The sequence below is a fragment of the Chelon labrosus genome (assembly GCF_963514085.1).
Source record: "Chelon labrosus genome assembly, chromosome: 14".
Classification (NCBI taxonomy): Eukaryota; Metazoa; Chordata; class Actinopteri; order Mugiliformes; family Mugilidae; genus Chelon; species Chelon labrosus.
Genome location: NC_140347.1, coordinates 28,263,721 through 28,282,343, shown reverse-complemented (window position 1 = coordinate 28,282,343; position 18,623 = coordinate 28,263,721). Strand labels below are relative to the sequence as shown.

The following is an 18,623-nucleotide window of genomic DNA, read 5'->3' as shown; positions in this document are numbered from 1 at the left end:
AAATGAATTCCATGTGTTTATTTCGAAATCCTCACTTAAGGCATTTATGAGACACTGCATAAAGACACAGATGGCCACTCAGTACTAATCTATGGGGTCAACACTCCAATGTGTCGCGGCCGATTTGGAAACCCGGGAAATATCTCACTTGCATATCCTTTACAAAGACGAACTTTAAATCACAGTTCTTATTTTCCCAATGACAACTGAATGACACACACCACACATTCAAATGAAACTATATATTAAAGGATGCACTCCTAGTGGGGTATTACAGCCACTGTAGAAAAATAAAACAACTATTACACACTCACATGCTTGCTAATAACTTTTTTTCAAGTAAGAAAACACAAGAATGGGCTAATTTCACAGTAAATAGTAAACAGTAATCGAAACAAGGTGATTCATCAACTTCCCTTAAAAACACCCTCAACGGGAATTAAAAACTGACTGATATGCAGCAAGTACAGCTTTGAGGGGGGGTTTCTGAACACACCAGTGTCACTCATAAAGCACATATGAAAGACATATGTACCTGCTTTGCTCAGTTTTCCCTCTTCTTAATCTTAACCTGCTACCACTAATGCGTGTGATTGTGCTTTTTCTTACACCATACAACCACATCAGTTCTACAGATGGCCTTTCAAAATGCATTGGCATGCAATTTTAGTGTTAAAATAACTACTAATAATGTTTGTTAAAACTTTAGCATTCCACATCAGATTGTATAATCCTGAGGGGAAAATGAACACTGGAGTATTGAATGAGGGTAACACAATGTCATTTATATCTGATCAGGTCTAAAACAATTCCAGTACTAATAAATAGCACTCTGTTAGTAGTACATACATTAATCTGAAGGCATGCCATAACCAGAGCTTATACTCGAAAGCAAACAATCAACCAATATATGGTCCTTTAAAGGACCCATCTGTGAAGCTGCACCGTGTAGCTGGGAAAAGTACACAATTAGCATATTTTAAATTGAATCTAATGTTAAAATAATCTCATAAATTCAACCAGATTTTTGGTTCAAACCCATATTAAAAAAACTCCATAGTGCACTAAAGACTACACAGAGCAGCTTTAACAATTCAGGCAAGTATGTGCATCAGTTCTATATAATAAGGAATATTTGATAGTCCTCTGTCCTGTAATGAAGAACCAGATATGTACTGTACTATGAGAGGGAAATATTACTGTATAATTAGCCTGGCATGGTTTAACATACAGAATGAGACGGAACATAGAGTCTGTTATATATTGTCTGTAAGAAACAGACTCTGAACAACACACTTAATCCAAAAAGGCATCAACATCTTCTGTTTCCTTTAATTGTGCGAGTTTCTACAGATAAACAATTAGCAGCCTCAGAAGACGTCCGACAAAACACTGAAAGACCGACACACACTGAAACAATATAAGGGCTCTGTGAAAATCAAAAAAGGAGTTGCTGGTAGCTTTGTTTTGCTGAGTTATAATTTATGCAATCTCAAGTTTGTAGCATGAGTGTATTGTCTGACCTCCCTCCCTCTGCATGTACTGCATATCAACCCCTGCTTCTTTCCTGTGAGTCTGAGCTCCCACCCCTTTCCTTACTTCCTCCTCTTCACCGTTGCCAGTCATTGGAACTTTCACCCAGCCGTCCGTGGCCAGGCCGTGCTTCTTCTGGTGCCTCTTGTAGTTGTCCCAGTGGCCGGTGGTGTAGCCGCACTCCTGACATTTGTACGGCTTCTCTCCGGTGTGCCGAAGCATGTGGCGCTTCAGGTTCATGCTCTGGTTGCAGCTGTAGCTACACACGGCACACTGGAAGGGTTTGGCGCCCGAGTGCACACGCTGATGGCGCTTCAGGTTGGCCAGATTCCCGCACGCGTAATCGCATAAATGGCACTTGTAAGGTTTCTCGCCCGTGTGCACTCGGTGGTGGCGCTTGAGGTTATCAAAGTGTGCTGAGGCGTAGTCGCACTGTGGGCACTTGTACGGTTTCTCACCGCTGTGAGTTTTCATGTGGCGTGCCAAGTGGTTGGGGTAGTGTGTGAGGAAGGGGCAGGCGGCGCACGTGTACACCTTGTCGCTGCGCTCGCCGGGGCTGTTGGGAGATGACGAGGAGTCTTTAGTCAGCATTTCAAGGGTACACTTGGCACAAATCTGGGCTGAAGAGCCGTCCTCGTCCTCCAGGACAATGCCACACAAACGGCAGGTAAAAGGAAAAAGTGAAGGCGGGAGGGCGACACCGTCTGCTACACCACCTCTGGTCGCCCTGCTGCCGCTACTGCCACTCGTCTCCAGCAGGGGTGGAGGATGGTGGCCAGGAGCTGGATTGGAGGCTGGTATGGGGGGTGGCGATGCTCCCTTTAACCCATCAAAGGCTGACATGTAGTCGCTGTTCTGGGCTCCCAAGCTAATGTTTGAAGTTGGCCTGGCAACCTCTGAAACTTCACAATGACATCAGATTATTAATATATACAAAATGATTAAAGCTTCAATTATTGAAATAAGTTCATTAATGAAATGACAAACCTTTGCCTGAAGCACCAGATGTTTCCTCATTAGGTCTCTGCCCGCTCACATGCCTTTTCAAACTGCTTTGGCCACTTACAGGTCGCGGGGGAGCGTCCTGTCCCAACCCTGCAGATGGCACATGCATGCGCTGGTGCCTCTTGAGGTTGCCAAGGGAACTGCAGGCAAACGTGCAGCTGTCACATTTGTAAGGTTTTTCCCCCGTGTGAATGCGCAGGTGTCTCTGCAGGTTCACCAGCTGGGCCGAGGCGTACGTGCACAAGGGGCAGTTGTAGGGCTTCTCCCCGTTGTGCGTCTTCATGTGACGCTTCACATGGTTGGCGTATCGCGAGGAGAAGCCGCAGAGGTGACACGAGTGCAGTTTGGACAATCTGTCCTCCGCTGTCAGTTCCTTGTCACCCATCCCGTTCCCCAACCCTTCACAATCAAGCTGCGAATGGGAACCGGAGCGGATCCCGCCGATGCTTCCGAAAGGCGAACAGAAGTCTGTGCTTTTGGCTTCCCTGGAGGCTTTGCAACACCTAAGGCAGTACGGACCAACCAGGTCTATGCCAGGTCCCAGAGGTTCATCACGGAGCTGTCCACATCCCCTGCAGGACAGGTAAGGAGGAAAAGTGGGTTCAGACTGGGTTGCTCTGCCCTCATCTTCCCTCCCGTTGTCGGTTGTGCTGCGCGAGTTGTCTGTTTCACTTTCCATACTGAGCTGACTGTAGGCAGGACTCTCCTCATCACCCAGAGGATACACAGAGAAACCGATCTCAGCAGCTACTTCTGTGCAAGGAAGACAACAGAAACATTTGATTTTCAGGTTCTGCACCTGAAGCACTAAGACATTCCCAGTGTCACCTTAGTACTGGACTTAAACGTATCACAACAAGGTTTGAATTTGCGAAACGCCCCTCTCTTTCCTGAAGCATTCAGTAAATAAGTTTTATTAAATGGGTAATCTTGTTGTGATTAAGAGCTGTTATTGAAAAGGAGGAGTGCACTGTACAAAAAAGAAGACAAGAAACAAACATAGACTGCATTGCTATTATCAAATTGAACTATTACATTTTTGAAATGCACAGAATTAAACATGTAATAAATACTTCATAACTAATTAGAGTTAGTGTGAAATGTGATCCCATCTTTTTAACAGAGGAAAGGGAGGCGCCTTGACATTAGCTGAGGGGTGAAGGGGCGGGGTTTAATGTTTCAGAAAGAGACTTCAAATATTGAGCAACACTGGGACAATTGCTACTAGAACGGAGTTTTGAAAAATTACTTTCACATAATATGAGCTTAAGTCGATAAATGTTTTCATCACTTTAATAATAAATCGAAACCCTCTGACTTTCATACAAACAAAGACAGACTCATGAGACACCTGATGGGATCCAATGGCACCTTTTAGCTCACCAAATGACTCAAAGCTAGATCAGTTACTAGAAATGTTGCTAAAAAAGCTTCAGAACTGAAACTTGGGAGAAGAAAACCTTCTTCTTTTCAAGGGAAAGTAAAAAAAATTTAGAAATTTTAGGATAACATTTAATACTCACAGCGCTGCTAGCAAGGTCAAGTGTGTTTTGAGCTGCTGTTATGCCATCTGAGATATTCAGACATCCAAAAGACAAAAAAGAAAGACATTTGTCCCAGAATGTGGAAAGAAAATCCTCAAGTCTTCAAGACACAGCGGTCTCAGACGTCTGAGAGCGAACAAGCCAGAAAGAGTCCACCTTCGTTCCCAGAAACTGAGACACAATGTGAAGAAGGCGAGGGCTGAGACTGCCCTTTTATTCTGGCCTGTGGAAACCCCTCGTGGATGATTACCAGGTCTAATGATAATGATGATGACTATAATGGTGAGGCTGCTGCTTCTGATGATGATGATGATAATGATGATGATGATGAGGGGAGATGATGATGATGATGATGATGATGAGGGGGAAACGATAATGGCAGAGGGGTAGTGGGAGCAGAGGCAGCAGATGATGATGATGATGATGATGATGATGATGATGGTGGTGGTGATGATGATGATGATGATGATGATGATGGTGATGATGATGATGATGAATAAATGCCCTCTTATAATGGTGTCCTTGATGGTAATAGTCCTATTTTTATGACCCTTATATAATAATGGCTTCTCAGTTCCTTTCTCTCCTTTTCCATTTTTCAGATCACTCTGTCTGACAAAGAGCCATGCTGGAAATATGAGCTGCTAGTTCAGTTACTCTTACTGTTGCATAGCGGGACTTCACTTCATCACTGACGACCACGCGGTCAAAACCAGTAACTGAGGACATGGCGAGAAGAGAGGTGGTTGTCTGTATTCAGAACTTAACCTGCCTGCTACCTCTTAAATACGCATCACTCCACCAGAACAGTGTAGCTCAAACCGAGGAGTAAAGTACAATGACCAATCTGCAAGAACCTCCCAACCACACATTTAGAGATATATGATGAACGCAGAACATTTAACAGACAAACATGGATGAAACGATATAGCACAAGGAGAGCGATATCAACGACACACCCCTCCTTTTAAATCCACGACTCCAGCCAGACCAGAAAGCTGCAACTTAAGCTAGATTTTTGCTTCTGCATCAGATCTATGCTGCTCTGTATCCTACAGCCACAGTTTGATGTGCACCTCCCCAGAAACCTAACTACATATCAACAGCTGTTGATGCAGTTCCTTGACCTCCATCTGGCAGTTTCCAAGAACCCTTCTCCTGCCTCAGTTGACTCTGTGATCTCTCCCCTCTCTCTTTTGTGCATTGCAGAAATTACACAAAAAGTGACTTGTTTATCATCTACTAGCTCCAACTCCAACATGAACCGGTTACTCATGATATAAATCACTGCCAAATAGCGTTTTAACAGCGCAATTACACAGCAATGCCAACACACCAGAGAACATGTTTAAATCCTTAGGCTGCTTGTGTAAACTACAACGTAAGCTCAGTGTAGATCCAATGCTCAAATCTTGCTAAACTCTGACTGCTTGTGATTTTCTGAAAGGATTTAAATTTTTACCGAAGCCACTTTTACATGGTACCACTCCAAATTACATGAAGAGTAAATTCGGTCAAGTGCTACATAAATAAAGTATATCACTATATTTAATATGTAAAGTGTTCATAAAATCCCAAAAATTATTCATTCAAATTATGATCATCATTATTTCTGCAATAGCCATTAAATGTCATTATATCTCCATAAAGTAGTTTTCATAGATAGTGGCAGAGTACGCCGTTATCAAGCTAGATTCAGATTTCCTATTTACACACAAGAAAAACAACTGTCAGTAATCTGGCAATTCTGTTTACAATTTTGCATTAACTGTTCTTACTGCCTGTCATTTACATTTAACACAGTGAGGCTTTTATTGTGGAACCATCAGAGGAAAACAGTATTTGTCACAAGTTAGCAGAGAACAAAATAATGTGCAGCAGTTATATTGAGCTATAAGATGAGCTGCTCTTCATGCAGCATAAAACGTTTTTTTTAAAGTTTTATTACAAACCTGAAAACCTTTCTAGAATCTTGTGGTCATGATCAGGATCACCAAACTCAAGGTCTTGTCCTAGAAGGAAGTCTGTGTCTAAGGAGAGGTTTCCTGGAGCTTCAATGGCTACACCATCTTCAGAATCCACTACAGTCAGAGAGAGTCACACATTTTACACATATTAACATTTAGCTACAGTCTAGTGAAATAGTCTGCAAGAAAAATTCTAACACAAGTGCCCTTTTTATTTAACTTAATAGAAAAAAAAGAAATCAAAACCTTGATGTCTCAGTCTAGACTCAGACATATTATTACAGAGAAACATTATGAACTTAAAGCTTGGCTGTACAATGTTAGAATACCATGTACATTTAAGCGTTCAAATAAGCATAATCTGTTTGGTTGTTTGCACTGATGTTGGTTTTAAAGATTAACGGGAAAAATGGATTTACTACCCGACAACATTTTATAAACAAAAAAATGAACTGCTAACAGCTGACAGACGGAGCTCTGTCGCTGCTAATGATGCTTGAAATTGTAACGTGGTTTCTCAAGCTTGATGGTATCAAAGCAACTATCACACAGCTGTCATTCTCCAGAAATCTACATACAGGCCAATTCAAGGGCATCATGCTCAACTTTAGCATCATAATGCCACCTACTGGTCGTGTCAGTGTTTGACTAGAGACGTTTCTCCTTTTCACAATTACAGTATCTCAAAAACCACTTGTTATGATATGCTGGTTAATTGGATTTAAATACTGGTCAAAGTATTTGCATTAGTCAGTGAACACATTTTTTTGCATCTTTGTGCACTCTTAAGGCTTTGGGAAAAAATGCAGAAAACCAGGAATTTTTTTCTTAGAAAACAACTGGGACTAAAAATTCCAGGACTTTGAAGTAATTCCAGTGGAAATGTGTCTACTGTTACTTTTTTAAATACATATTTGGCATTTTATTTTTTAATATAATAGTGATTCTAAATCAGGTACTATACAGAGTGCAACATACTGACAAGTAAAATGTGCTAGCAATGAAAACTTCTAAATTTCTGTTTTTAACCAGTGCTGAATAACACCTCACATCTGTACAGCTTTTACGTTATACATTTGTGGAAACAACTTGCAGTGTGCACAATATTAAAGTAGTGTTGATCAATAAGTAACGCCTAGTGTCCAGCAGAGAGAGGGACAAAACAGGGCCAATGCAGACTAAACTGAATGTTAGTGTAGGGTGCGTTAAAATAAAGGTGTGAAAAACTATTTCAGGCATGCAGCTCAGTAATGTATCAACTCTTCAACATTAAAAAGATCTCTGAGTAAATACCTACACTTCACTGGTTGTGGATTCTGTTGTTTTTTTCTTGGCATCTTCCAGTCAGCCTCTCTCTTTTTTGTAGCGTCTTCTCACAGACTTCCACAACCATCAGCTCATGTTCATCTGCTTGGAAGCTAGTCGTCAGTATTTCTATAGATGGGAGACAGAACACACGGACACCTTGAGATTGAACATAAAACATGTACACTGGAACTACTCTTGTGTTAAATCTACCGGATATCATTTAAAGTCAAACATTATTTTTTTAACAAATAATGTCTGTGAAGATTCTCAGAGATCTAGGGCTTTGTATATTCCATTATACAGCATAAATTATGAAGTCATTATTATTATCCCTTAGAACTAGAGAAGCCATTTGGATGAATGGTCAAATGTCTTTAAGAAACTCAAACAAGATCAGTCGTCTTTTTCTTTTAGCTTTGGTTTTTGAATTTCACAATTAATAGTTTGTTTGCTTTATAAAAATAAAGTTAAAATGCACATCACAACTAACTGATATCATTGCTGACTTGTTGAATTGAGCATTTTATCTAAACCCCAATCAAAAATCAAATAAAAAAATAAAAAAATTTAGATCAAACTTACTACAACACAGGACTGAGCAATAAGTATATAATTACAACTGAAAAGGGTAAAGTGAACTAGAATTTTTAATAATGGTTAATTTTCTTTTTGCTTGACTAACTTACATTAGTAAACATGCCTGCTGAGTGAGATGTTTTAAATGCACCAAATGAACAAATAGAAAAGTAACCGTTATTAAGAGCTTATTTATCACGTAACTTGTTAGTGAACGACAGTGTGCAGTGAACTATGATGGTTAATTAAAACAAATGTTACTTAATCACTTCTCAGTTCATTAGGTTCACCAGTGAAATTGAATGCCTTCTAATATAACAGTCCTGCATTATATCTTAACTTCATAAAGGTAACAAATAACTGAGAGAGCTGTTGATTCAGCTGTTTTCAATTTGTATGGTTTTGGTTTTCTAGTACATTTGAATTATAATGTGTTGTACCGACACATGCTTATATAGGTTTCACAACATAATTTTAGTCAATGGGCTAGGTATAATAGAAAAACAAAATGCGTATAGTTTACTCCAGTTCACTCTAAATTCTTTTTATTTTAACACAGGCAGATTCTCTAACTGCTTCGCCTCTGTTTAGGCCTGTATTTAAATAGCACTGATATGAACCCAAGAAGCCACTCACTAAATCTGTGCCTACTTCAGTTTATTTATATACTATTTTACCTTACTGTGTGGATAGCACAGTCTAAACTGATATTTATGTGGACACAAAGACACTCGCTACTAAAGCAAACTAACACAACAGGGCACGTGTTTGATTCTGTATTTGAACTTTCGTACAGTATAAACAATAGCCATCAAGCTACTTTAGCAAGATGGCTAACACGTTAGCTCAGTGGTAAAATCCGACATAAGAGAGACAGGCGACTCAGTTAGCAAATTGCATTTCCTCATACAGCATGCTAGTAGTTAGTATTACTAAAGAACTGGAAAAAAATGTTAGAAATATCTGAGAAAATTGACGGTGCGCAGGCCTTTGTACGGCTAATCAAAACGCGTCCCCCGTAGCACGTAGTAATGATTGACAAGTGCCATCTTCAGTAAACATTAGCCGTGTTAACGTAAAGCTAAATTAGCCGAGCAGCTCATGTCAACTTTACTGGTTAGCCATCATGCTAACTTACCTAAAAAACGTAAATATTCCTGTCGAGTGAGATGTTTTTTATCGTCGGTAAACACGCCATTAGGTGTTAAGTGTTTATCCTCAAACGTCCAACGTCTGGAGATCCGCCATTTCTTCATGAGCTGCGGTGACAAAGAAAGGCAATTAATGGTATTTTTCATAACTTAATTGATTTTCTGATTCGCCTGTGATCCAGCAGCAGCAACAACAAAGACACTTCCTGCTCGGGTCCTTCAGAATAAAAGCAACATCACCGCCAAACGTAACTCAAAACATAAATTCATTATGAAACTACGCATATTAAATAATCTTTTGACCTTTATTGCCTTCCAGCATCATGTAATCTGTGGATTTATATTAATAAAAACGAGCAAGAAACGGTGTCACCTTTGTCTTAAAAAATACAAATATTTCTGCAGAGAAAGACTAGCCACCCTTTGGCATCCATTTCCCAATTAACTTACCTAGAGTATCTCTATGGCAAAGAAATACATTTACTCGTAAAGTAGTTACCGGAGTTATTTCACTAAAATCCGGATAAAGTGAAAAGATCTCAAAGAGCTCTCTGCTTTTATTCTGAAGACAAGAGGCGCATATCGGAAGTCTTATTGTTCCTGGCGGGATGAATCTTGACCCCCATTGTATACATCTGTCTTTCTTGGGTGTTTCCGTTTCCGACAATAATTTCCGGTTTCTGTACCGCATTGACTCATTGTAATTGTAGTTCATGTGTGTATACCGGTCATGGTCGCTGTAAAGGTAATATTATTATATAACAGTGTGTCCGTTATTTATTATAACGGAAGATTATGATTACAAAGCAATGGTGTGCTATAATGGAAGGGAAAAAGGTTTCAGTCCATTGTCACTGTAGGTAGTAGATCACATAACATGAAATCCTCACCAAATAAATAATAATTAAAATCAGCCATTCACACTTACACGCACAGAGAATCTTTAATCCCTGCACTGAAATTGTAATCTGTTATTTGCAGTTTTAAAGGGGATTATAAAAAGGCCAAAAAAAAAAAAGCCATAATTACTCCAGAGCATAACTACATAGCATGTGAAGTAGCTGTACAAGACAAATGTAAAGTATCATCCTCTCAAGTTACAGTCCGTTTTTAGGAGGGTACATCAGCAGACTTAACTGGGACCTAAAACTAGGTTATCCTGAAAAAAACAAACAAAAAAACATGTTCTTCCTCAAAATCTGCACTTGACCTTTGTAAATGAAATGATATAGTCACAAATCCCACAAAAAGTGTGCCACATGGACTGGGATATTCTTAAAAAACAGGCTTTTAGTTACATTTGAAACTAAATTTGAAAAGGTGTGAGAATGACTTTGTTCTTATAGACATTTATGAATTGGGGATCCTGGGACTCTGCGTCATCCTATTGGCTCATGTCACTGCAGTGTGCATCCCCCCTCCCCAGGCCGCTGCACAGAAAAGCCATCACCAGGCTGCTGCAGCTGCTGCTGCTGCTCCTGCTGTTTCGGGGCAAGGCTGTCCTTTATCACCGCGGATCTCCTCTCCTCACCTTCAGAGGCTCTGTCCTGACCACCATCACCCGACCCTCTCTGCAGCTTTTGTCGGTCCTCCTACTGTTTCGCGTGCAGCAGTGAGGAGGAGGAGGAGGAGGAGGAGACGGAGGAGATTGCTGTGCTACCGTTTGGTCCTCAAGGGGAGGAGCCAGTTGTCGATCCTACGCTGCAAAGAGAAGACGCCGTGCAGAGAGGTAAGGTACCGTTTACGTAATAGAAATTATTGTGCGTTTTTATTTGCTGCCTTTGCCACGCTTTCGGACTCGGACGCCTTTACTGTCGTGTTCGCTCGTGTCCGTTTGGGAAACATGGAGGTGGAGGTGAATGCGAATACGTAGCCTATTAAACATGCCACTCCCTGCAATAGCTTACTGATGCCCTGCACAAACCCTTCCTTTAATGATTGAAAATAATCTGTGAAAATGTGAAAACAACTTTCAAATGAACATAGAGGTTGCATAAGGCTGCCTCTCTATAGTTATTACTAATTTCATTTTCAATTGAACTCTCAATATGTACCCTATAGGCCTGTGTTCTCTATGCATATTTGGTTAAACATCATTTAAGCTGTTAAATATATGGACCATTGTGTTGTAACGGATTAAGAGGACTGCTTTTTGAAGTTCTACAACAATAAGCTACTATAATATGACGTCTTTTCAAACCCAATCCCTCGCTGTGTGGTTATTCAACACCATGAAGCAGACTGTAAGCTCTCAGAGGTCACTAAGACTTCTTGTCCAGCGCCACATGGAACAGAAACTGAATATTTTTGTCAGGGATCCCTCAAAGCACTGAGTGAGTGCGTGAGTGAGTGAGTGTGTGTGTGTGTGTGTATGTGTGTGAGCAGACTGAGGTCACTCTCATGCCTCTGAAACCCGCAGTGCCGATGTGGGCATCTGTCCAGTGGAGGGATATTTAATAGCGTGTATCATCAGGTTTCCCTCCGCTGAGGTAGAACTCAACATCAGGATGAAAACTGACGTTTTTTTTTTTGTTTTTTTTTTATCCAGCGACTGCATAGCAACAGCTTGTTAACAGGTGTCTCACATCTTCAGCAACAACAACAAAAAAAAAAGAAAAAACAGAAGTGAGGAGACAGTGTGAGGATATGGTTCACACAGAGGACACAATAAAGAAATATGTGTCCCGTTTCCTCCAGGTTTGGCATTTCAAAGGAGGGGTGAAACGCTTCAGGCTGAATCCGGATTGTGTAATAATCCCATCTGCATCTGTCGTAAAGAGTGCCATGCTATAGGCCGTGGGCTCTTATATGCATTTTACTGTGAAATCAGAGCTAAGAATAACTTGAAGTAACACGTGCTTTGGATTCGTTACTGTAAGGCTTGGTTTGAAATCATTACAGTCATGAGCTTCCATTTGCATTGTGATGTAAAGTGGTTACATTATGTGTGATTTATGATACAGATCGTCAAATGTTACTATACTAGTTCATCAGGCCCTATAGTATTTTAAAGGTGTTTATGAGACATCTTTGGGAGAAAAATCTACACAAAATGCTTTATTATCAGTGCTTTAAGTACCGCAAATGATTTGCTATTGTACTTCCATAAAGCTTAAAAGGAAGCCTCTTAAGAGACAGATTTTAAAGAAGCAACAGTCAAAACTTTAGCAGCAGATTCTTGATGTTGTGGGTTCAGCCTTAAAAAGACTGATTCCCACAATCGGACCAGTGGCATCAGTTCATTTGACCTTCCCTGTCTGGGAAATGCCTTTCAAACTTGTTTTTGCTCACAGGCTTTGCCTCAGTAAGTCTAAAAGCCTAACGGCATTAATGCCATTACATTTTTTTCAGACTTTAACGATCCTCCAAAGCTGCAGAACACAATTTATGAATGACAGATAAGCTAACCTTTATCTATAATATCGGAGAAATGTTCCTTTAAAACTTTACCCCTGTATTGTATTTTTATCAGGATGAAATTGGTGCGACTCAGCATGCCCCGTCATGTCAAAACAAAACACAACTCCAGCAAATGCCTTTGTACATTACGTAATGATGTCCGGCGTTGCTGTTTGTTGAGGGATCAGTTTTCTTTCGCCTGTTGGAAATAAATTAAAAATGAGGGTTTGCTGCTTTGAATTAAGACTAAGACATGTGACTGAGGCAGTTTGTTGCTGTGGAAGTAGTGTCATCTCCGGGTATCACTTTCTTCACTCGTTAAAATGAAAGTCATGAGGAACTAGAGGAGACTACATGGTGGCATCTTGTTTAAATCATCTTGAAGTCAGCAGCGAAGCCTCACCACCTTTAGACACATTCCTCCCAACTGCTTCAAACTGGAAGACATTCGTGATTTGTAGTGGTTACGTTGTGAGCGATAGATTTGATAGTGGGAGAATACCTAAAAATTATCACCATGTTGACAGTTGAGGGACAAGAGAAGAAGAAATAAGTATGTTTTATAGCACGTCAGTTTGTTAGAAATGAACTCCCAACAGGAAAACGGCAGAGAGTTACTCTACAGAGGATTCATCTCTCAGAACTAAACTGGGTTATTTTTCTTCTGAAACTTTCTGTCTCCTGATAGATGAACTCACGTGGGACTCTTTGTAGTGGTGTGGCTCCTTAATTCTCAGAAGGTGTTTCCCAAACATGTTATAACAAGCAGGCTATGATTCCCTTTTTGGTTTTACTCATACGATACTGTAAATCTAAAACATACAACATAACAAATGCCAATAGTTGTATTATTTTTTTCACAAGTCATTAAATGGAAAACTGAAACTAATCATGATTGTATCAGTAAACAGTTTAATGTTTGCCCCTACAGAAATCACAGTCATTCAGCTTTCACTATTGGGGTAAAAACTGGAACTTGCTTGTTATGTTTACAACCAGAAACCAAGTTCCAGTAGGAGTTCCTATTTAAACCTCAGACTTCCCACCAGTCCCCTAGAACTGAAGAAGCTACTCAGATGACTGGTGAAACGTCCTCTCAAAAAACTCTACAAGTCCAGTTGCCTTTTTTGAACCTTTTTTGCATATACCATGACCTGGATAACTGAGAACCTTCACAGACATTATTTAGTGGAAATAATCCTCCATACCAGCGGGTGGCAGTAGTCTGTATTTGCCATTTGAAAGGGGAAACCCAAAGGGCTACGACTAGCCATACACTGTGTGGGACTAGCTAGGAAGTTAGGTAGCTAGAGAGTTATAAACTGCCACTGGTGTTCAATTTCTTCTTTCAAATGACCATGTTCTTTTAAAAAAGTTCACTTTTGTGATGCCCTCTTGACGTTTGCTTGCTTTTGTCACTTCTGTTTCTCTTCTTGTGTGTTGATTGGACAATCAGAGTGACGTATTTCACTCTGCCAGCGAGTCGACATGCTCAGTTGCCCAAAAAAGCTGGGTCCAACCAGTGCCAATGGTGCGGTTCACATTGTCACCGGAGCTCTCTACTCACGTGGCATTGTTCTACGATGCATCACAGCCCTTAAAGAGATCAGGAGGTGAAATTGAGTGTGTGTTTCTTTGGCCTCGGGAGTATTTTACTTTCTGCACACACACACACTGGGTACTCATTAACATAATGCATTCTCTGGTCACTTATTCTAACCGGACTTTTAATGTAATCTTAATTTACGTAACTATAACCCCTAAAACCAAGTCTTAACCCACAAACAGAGCATACTGTGTATGTGTCAGAATATAAAGGCCATGCGAAATGGGCTTCCTTTTCCAAAATGTCATCACTCTCACGGTCTAAAACTTAAACAGGACCTCACAAATACAAATACACACAGACACACACATTGAAGGGAAAACCATTAAACTGTAAGCAGAAGATGTGCACTCTCGTCCCAAGCAGCATCTGCGTCTGTCCCTCGTGTTGTTAACTATGTTCCCTTGAGTTTTCTTAGGGATGACATTAGAGGCAGAAGGACTCTTCTTTCTCCCAGTCTGTCTCACCACTGTCTCATCAGCAAATATGCTTAGAGCAATGTTCGCTATAGTTTCAAAGATATTCTCATGCATAAGAATATATTTCACCTTGAGTTGAGCTGTCAGCTGGGATGATGATTTGTTGGAAGGAGAATTCCCTGGTTTGAAAACAGACACTGACACCACAGTGTTTTTTTTTGAAAGCTGTGAATGGCGCTGGTACCATTGTTTCGCACCATAGTGACACTTTGTCCCTCAACCAAATTCTTGTTCGCTTTCTGCACACGTCCCCTGATATTCAGTTGTTACAGTGACAACATAAACAAGAAACAGTTTGTCCACAAATGTGCGACGACTGGCCTTTTGGTGGGTCAGTGAAGAGGCTAAAACGAACATCTCTTTGATTTTGATGCTTTCGGTCGATTCCGCTGACATCAAGTGGACCTGAGCAGCGCTGCTTGTTGTGTTTGCTTCAGAGCTGCTAATCGTAGAAAACAAACTGCATCTCATCATCCAGATGCTTCCTCTGCCATTTCATCTCAATTCAAGTGTGTAAGTGCATTGTAATGTGGGTGAATGTGTGTTTGTGTGCATGTCAGTGCAGTTTTAGATAGAGGGATGATCTGATTTCAGATGATGATCTATAACCAGTCAAGGACGCTCTGCACAGATTGCGATCAGGATAGCAAACGGAAATGAAGGTGAAGGGACATAAACAAGAGAAACAGAAAAAAGCTTAAGTGCACCCGTGTACGCTAACCCCTAAATCCTTATCAAAGCTGGTGTACATAAAAGCATCAGACTCATGTCATTAGTTGATGCCAAAAGACAGCAAAGATTGCAAACACTTAGGTGAGATTAATTAACTGTGCATATTTGTCTATAAGAGCAGGCTGCAGTGAAACATTTAAATGTAAAACATCTAGTAAAACATCCAGTATTGTATCTCAGCGTCTCAGTGCAAACTTCCTCATAGTGTGTCTGCGAGAATGGGGTTTCCAGCTGTAAAGCCATCATTTTGGTTTGAAGATGTTTTATTTCCTGTTGACATACTGTACAGACGGCCTGCCTTTGTCTTTATCATTCCCTCACAGTGTCTAAGTCTTTAGACATCCAGTTGTGCTAATTGCTTGGTCGTCTAGCGAAGAGTGGCAAACCCTGGCTGGAAACCACTGAACTGTAATTTAAAATACCTCAATTCTCTGTTTTCTCTGTATCAGTGCCCCGTCCATGTTTGAATGTATACATGTGGACATAAATGTGAATGTACAGGCATGCATACGGCACGGTATGTTGGGTGCTTTTGATGTCTTGACTGGTGGGAAGTATTTCTATAAATAAACAGCAGCACCGTGTTGCATTCATCAGAGATGTTGGTCAGTCCCCATAGAATACGATTGCTGGGGAAAATCATGTGGATGCACAACTGAGATACACTCAGATATAGGCATAGTTAATCGGAACTGGATCCAGTATAGCGATAGAGTCTGGTAATGCTCTTGTACTTTTCATTACAGATGACATAACATATTATTCCTCCGTTGCTGTGTTCTTGTTGTAAACAAACAAAGATTTCCATGAGAGATTCATTAAAGGCTGAACTACTTGAGAAATGTTGGGAAAATAGTTGTTGGACGACTTTTGAATGTAAGTCCAAATGTTTCTAAGTGATGGCTGTTGGATGGTTCAGCCAACAGCCTGAAAGTTCTTTCTGATGTTAAAGACCTTTGTTAAAGACCTTTAAATAGTCACCACATTTACAGGATAGGAAGCAGTTTATTGGACTTGTGGGGGCACTGAATGTGCTCAAAAACACTCACAAGGCCTCTTCAGTTTCCTCTAGTTTTTTTGAAGTAGATCTGGGCTGAGTTCAACATCTATGATCTATCAGCTTATCTCCATTTTTAAATAGATGAGCCCCACCGAGGCATCTTTCTCCTTGTTTACTGCTTGTGATATTACATCTGTTAACTTTATTTGAACGTTTGAAGGTTTTGACATTTCCAGGAGATTTCCTAGAAAATCTTTTTTAGGAAAGCCATTCAGCCGAGACACATGTTTTGCAGTGAGCCCTGCACTATGTAGTAGCCACATTTGGAGATACAGGAGAGCTACAGTAAAGAAAACAGTTGCATCTAAAATATCAACACTAATCATCAGTTTACGGTGCCAAGTTCTCAAAGAGCAGGAAGCTCTTTCCTTTGCTCTGAAATTATTGTGTATAAAATGATGTGCCGCCGCATGTGGAGCCTGCTTTTCCTTTAGACATATCGTGCATGTCGAGTTTAACATACCCTCAGGACTGAAATTTAGATACAACTCAGACTCTCAGTCTCTATGTGAGACAGCAGGTTAGGTGCTGCAGTGTTACATAAATCTGGATTCTTTGTGCAAGGCTTTTTAAAGAACGGTGAAGAATACAGCTCCTGTAGCCATACTTTTCTCTGGCCGCTGCAATCAGTTTGGTTTGAAAACACGTTTTATACATGTATGAACATGGCAATAACATGTCAACTGTAGATCCTGAAATAGATCTATAATCAAATCACATTTCATATTCTATGGTCCGATTTGACGTGGTGCCATGGCGACAGCTATTTTAATTGGTCTGGGGTTTCATGAATCACCTCATGCTCTCATTGCTCTCTTGGCGTGATTATGAGAGCTCGCCACGGCCTAATGGAGACAGAATGAGTTGTCTGTGCTGTCTATCACCTCCACTCCTCTGCCTCACCCACTATCTCCCCCGATCCTATCTGTCAAAGCGGTTGCATCGCTCTCCTCCATCTGCTCTTTGGGTCTCATTGGCTGTGACCTGACGGCTCATGTCCGAGGCTGTACGATGAGCAGGTCACGGTGCTGGCGTCTAAACCTCTTCCCTGTGTTTTCAATTGTATTTCACATAAGGGACTCTTGTGGGATTTTAAATAGAGATTCAGGAGTATAATGGGGCAGCTTATTTTTGAAATTGCTGTTTTTGTGATACTATTAAAGGTCAGGTTTTAAAATTAATGCCTAGTATTGTGTTTCAACTGAATGTCATTTGGTGTCAACCTGTGAACAGCATAAAATAGACTCAATACAGTATCTGATACTGAATATATGTTGTGTTTATGAGAAATTTTTATTTTTATTCTCATTTTTTTTTATTTTATTTTATTTTATTTTTATTTTTTATTTTTATTTTTTTATATTCTATTTCTCTATCGGTGTACATTACACTTATATCGCTTACCTTGTGTGCAACTACTGTTTACTGTAGTAACTACTGTTTACTGTAGTACTTATATATTTTCTTACTACTGGCTGCAGGTACAACAGTACATTTCACTGTGCATTGTACTATGTATAACTGTGCATGTGACAAATAAAACCTATCTATCTATCTATCTAAGTAACTTTGCTGTGACGAAATAACGATTGCTAATGAGGATGAAGATATAACAAATAAAACAGCATTTTTTCCCTCTGTAATCAGGAATTTGCAGCCAGAGGGAAAAGCTGATAGACAGTTCAAAAGTGAACCACAGTGACAAAGGCATCATTAGAGATTATAAATTGTGAAATGAAGCAAGTCGTGTTTAATTATATGCTCATGTATGCTCATTATATGACCATTTAATCAGGTTTAATCAGTGATTGCATTACATTTTAGCATTTTAAAAACATTTGTCAGTTGTAAATTGGCCAAGTTATGGGTGTGGTGGTTGACATTTGCCTGGACAATTGTGTTTAGATCAGTAGTTTCCTAAGGATCTTTGAAAGAGAAAAAAAAAATGTAGCGCACATGTGCTTTCCTTACATGTTCTCTGTATTTAGCATACATCATCTGTATTTGTGAAGCTGTCCAGAGTTCTGCAGTTGGCTTCTGATGAAGTGACCCTTTGTTGACTTTCTGACTACTTTCTGTCTGCCCACCACCAACCAGAGGGCTCCTCCTCATTGTTCAGACCTTCTGTGTTGCTCACGTTGCTAAGTTAGACAAACAATGTGGAGGCCCACTCCCAAAGAAAATCTTTCTTGGTTTGCTTTTAAACTCATAGATGGGATTCCTCACAAATGTGAAAATCATACAGATGACAAGTGTAGCTACA

The 18,623-nt window shown here is 40.2% G+C and overlaps 1 protein-coding gene across 1 annotated transcript; it reads right to left on the bottom strand.

The window, feature by feature from the left end:
- znf513a (zinc finger protein 513a) lies at positions 1–10,961 on the bottom strand. The gene is given in 7 exon segments (XM_084559691.1): positions 1–1,515; positions 1,518–2,435; positions 2,521–3,291; positions 6,035–6,163; positions 7,347–7,483; positions 9,072–9,192; positions 10,535–10,961. Coding segments are annotated over 5 exon segments (1,881 nt in total). The 5' UTR covers positions 7,387–7,483; positions 9,072–9,192; positions 10,535–10,961; the 3' UTR covers positions 1–1,492.
- Positions 10,962–18,623: the final 7,662 nt, after the last annotated feature.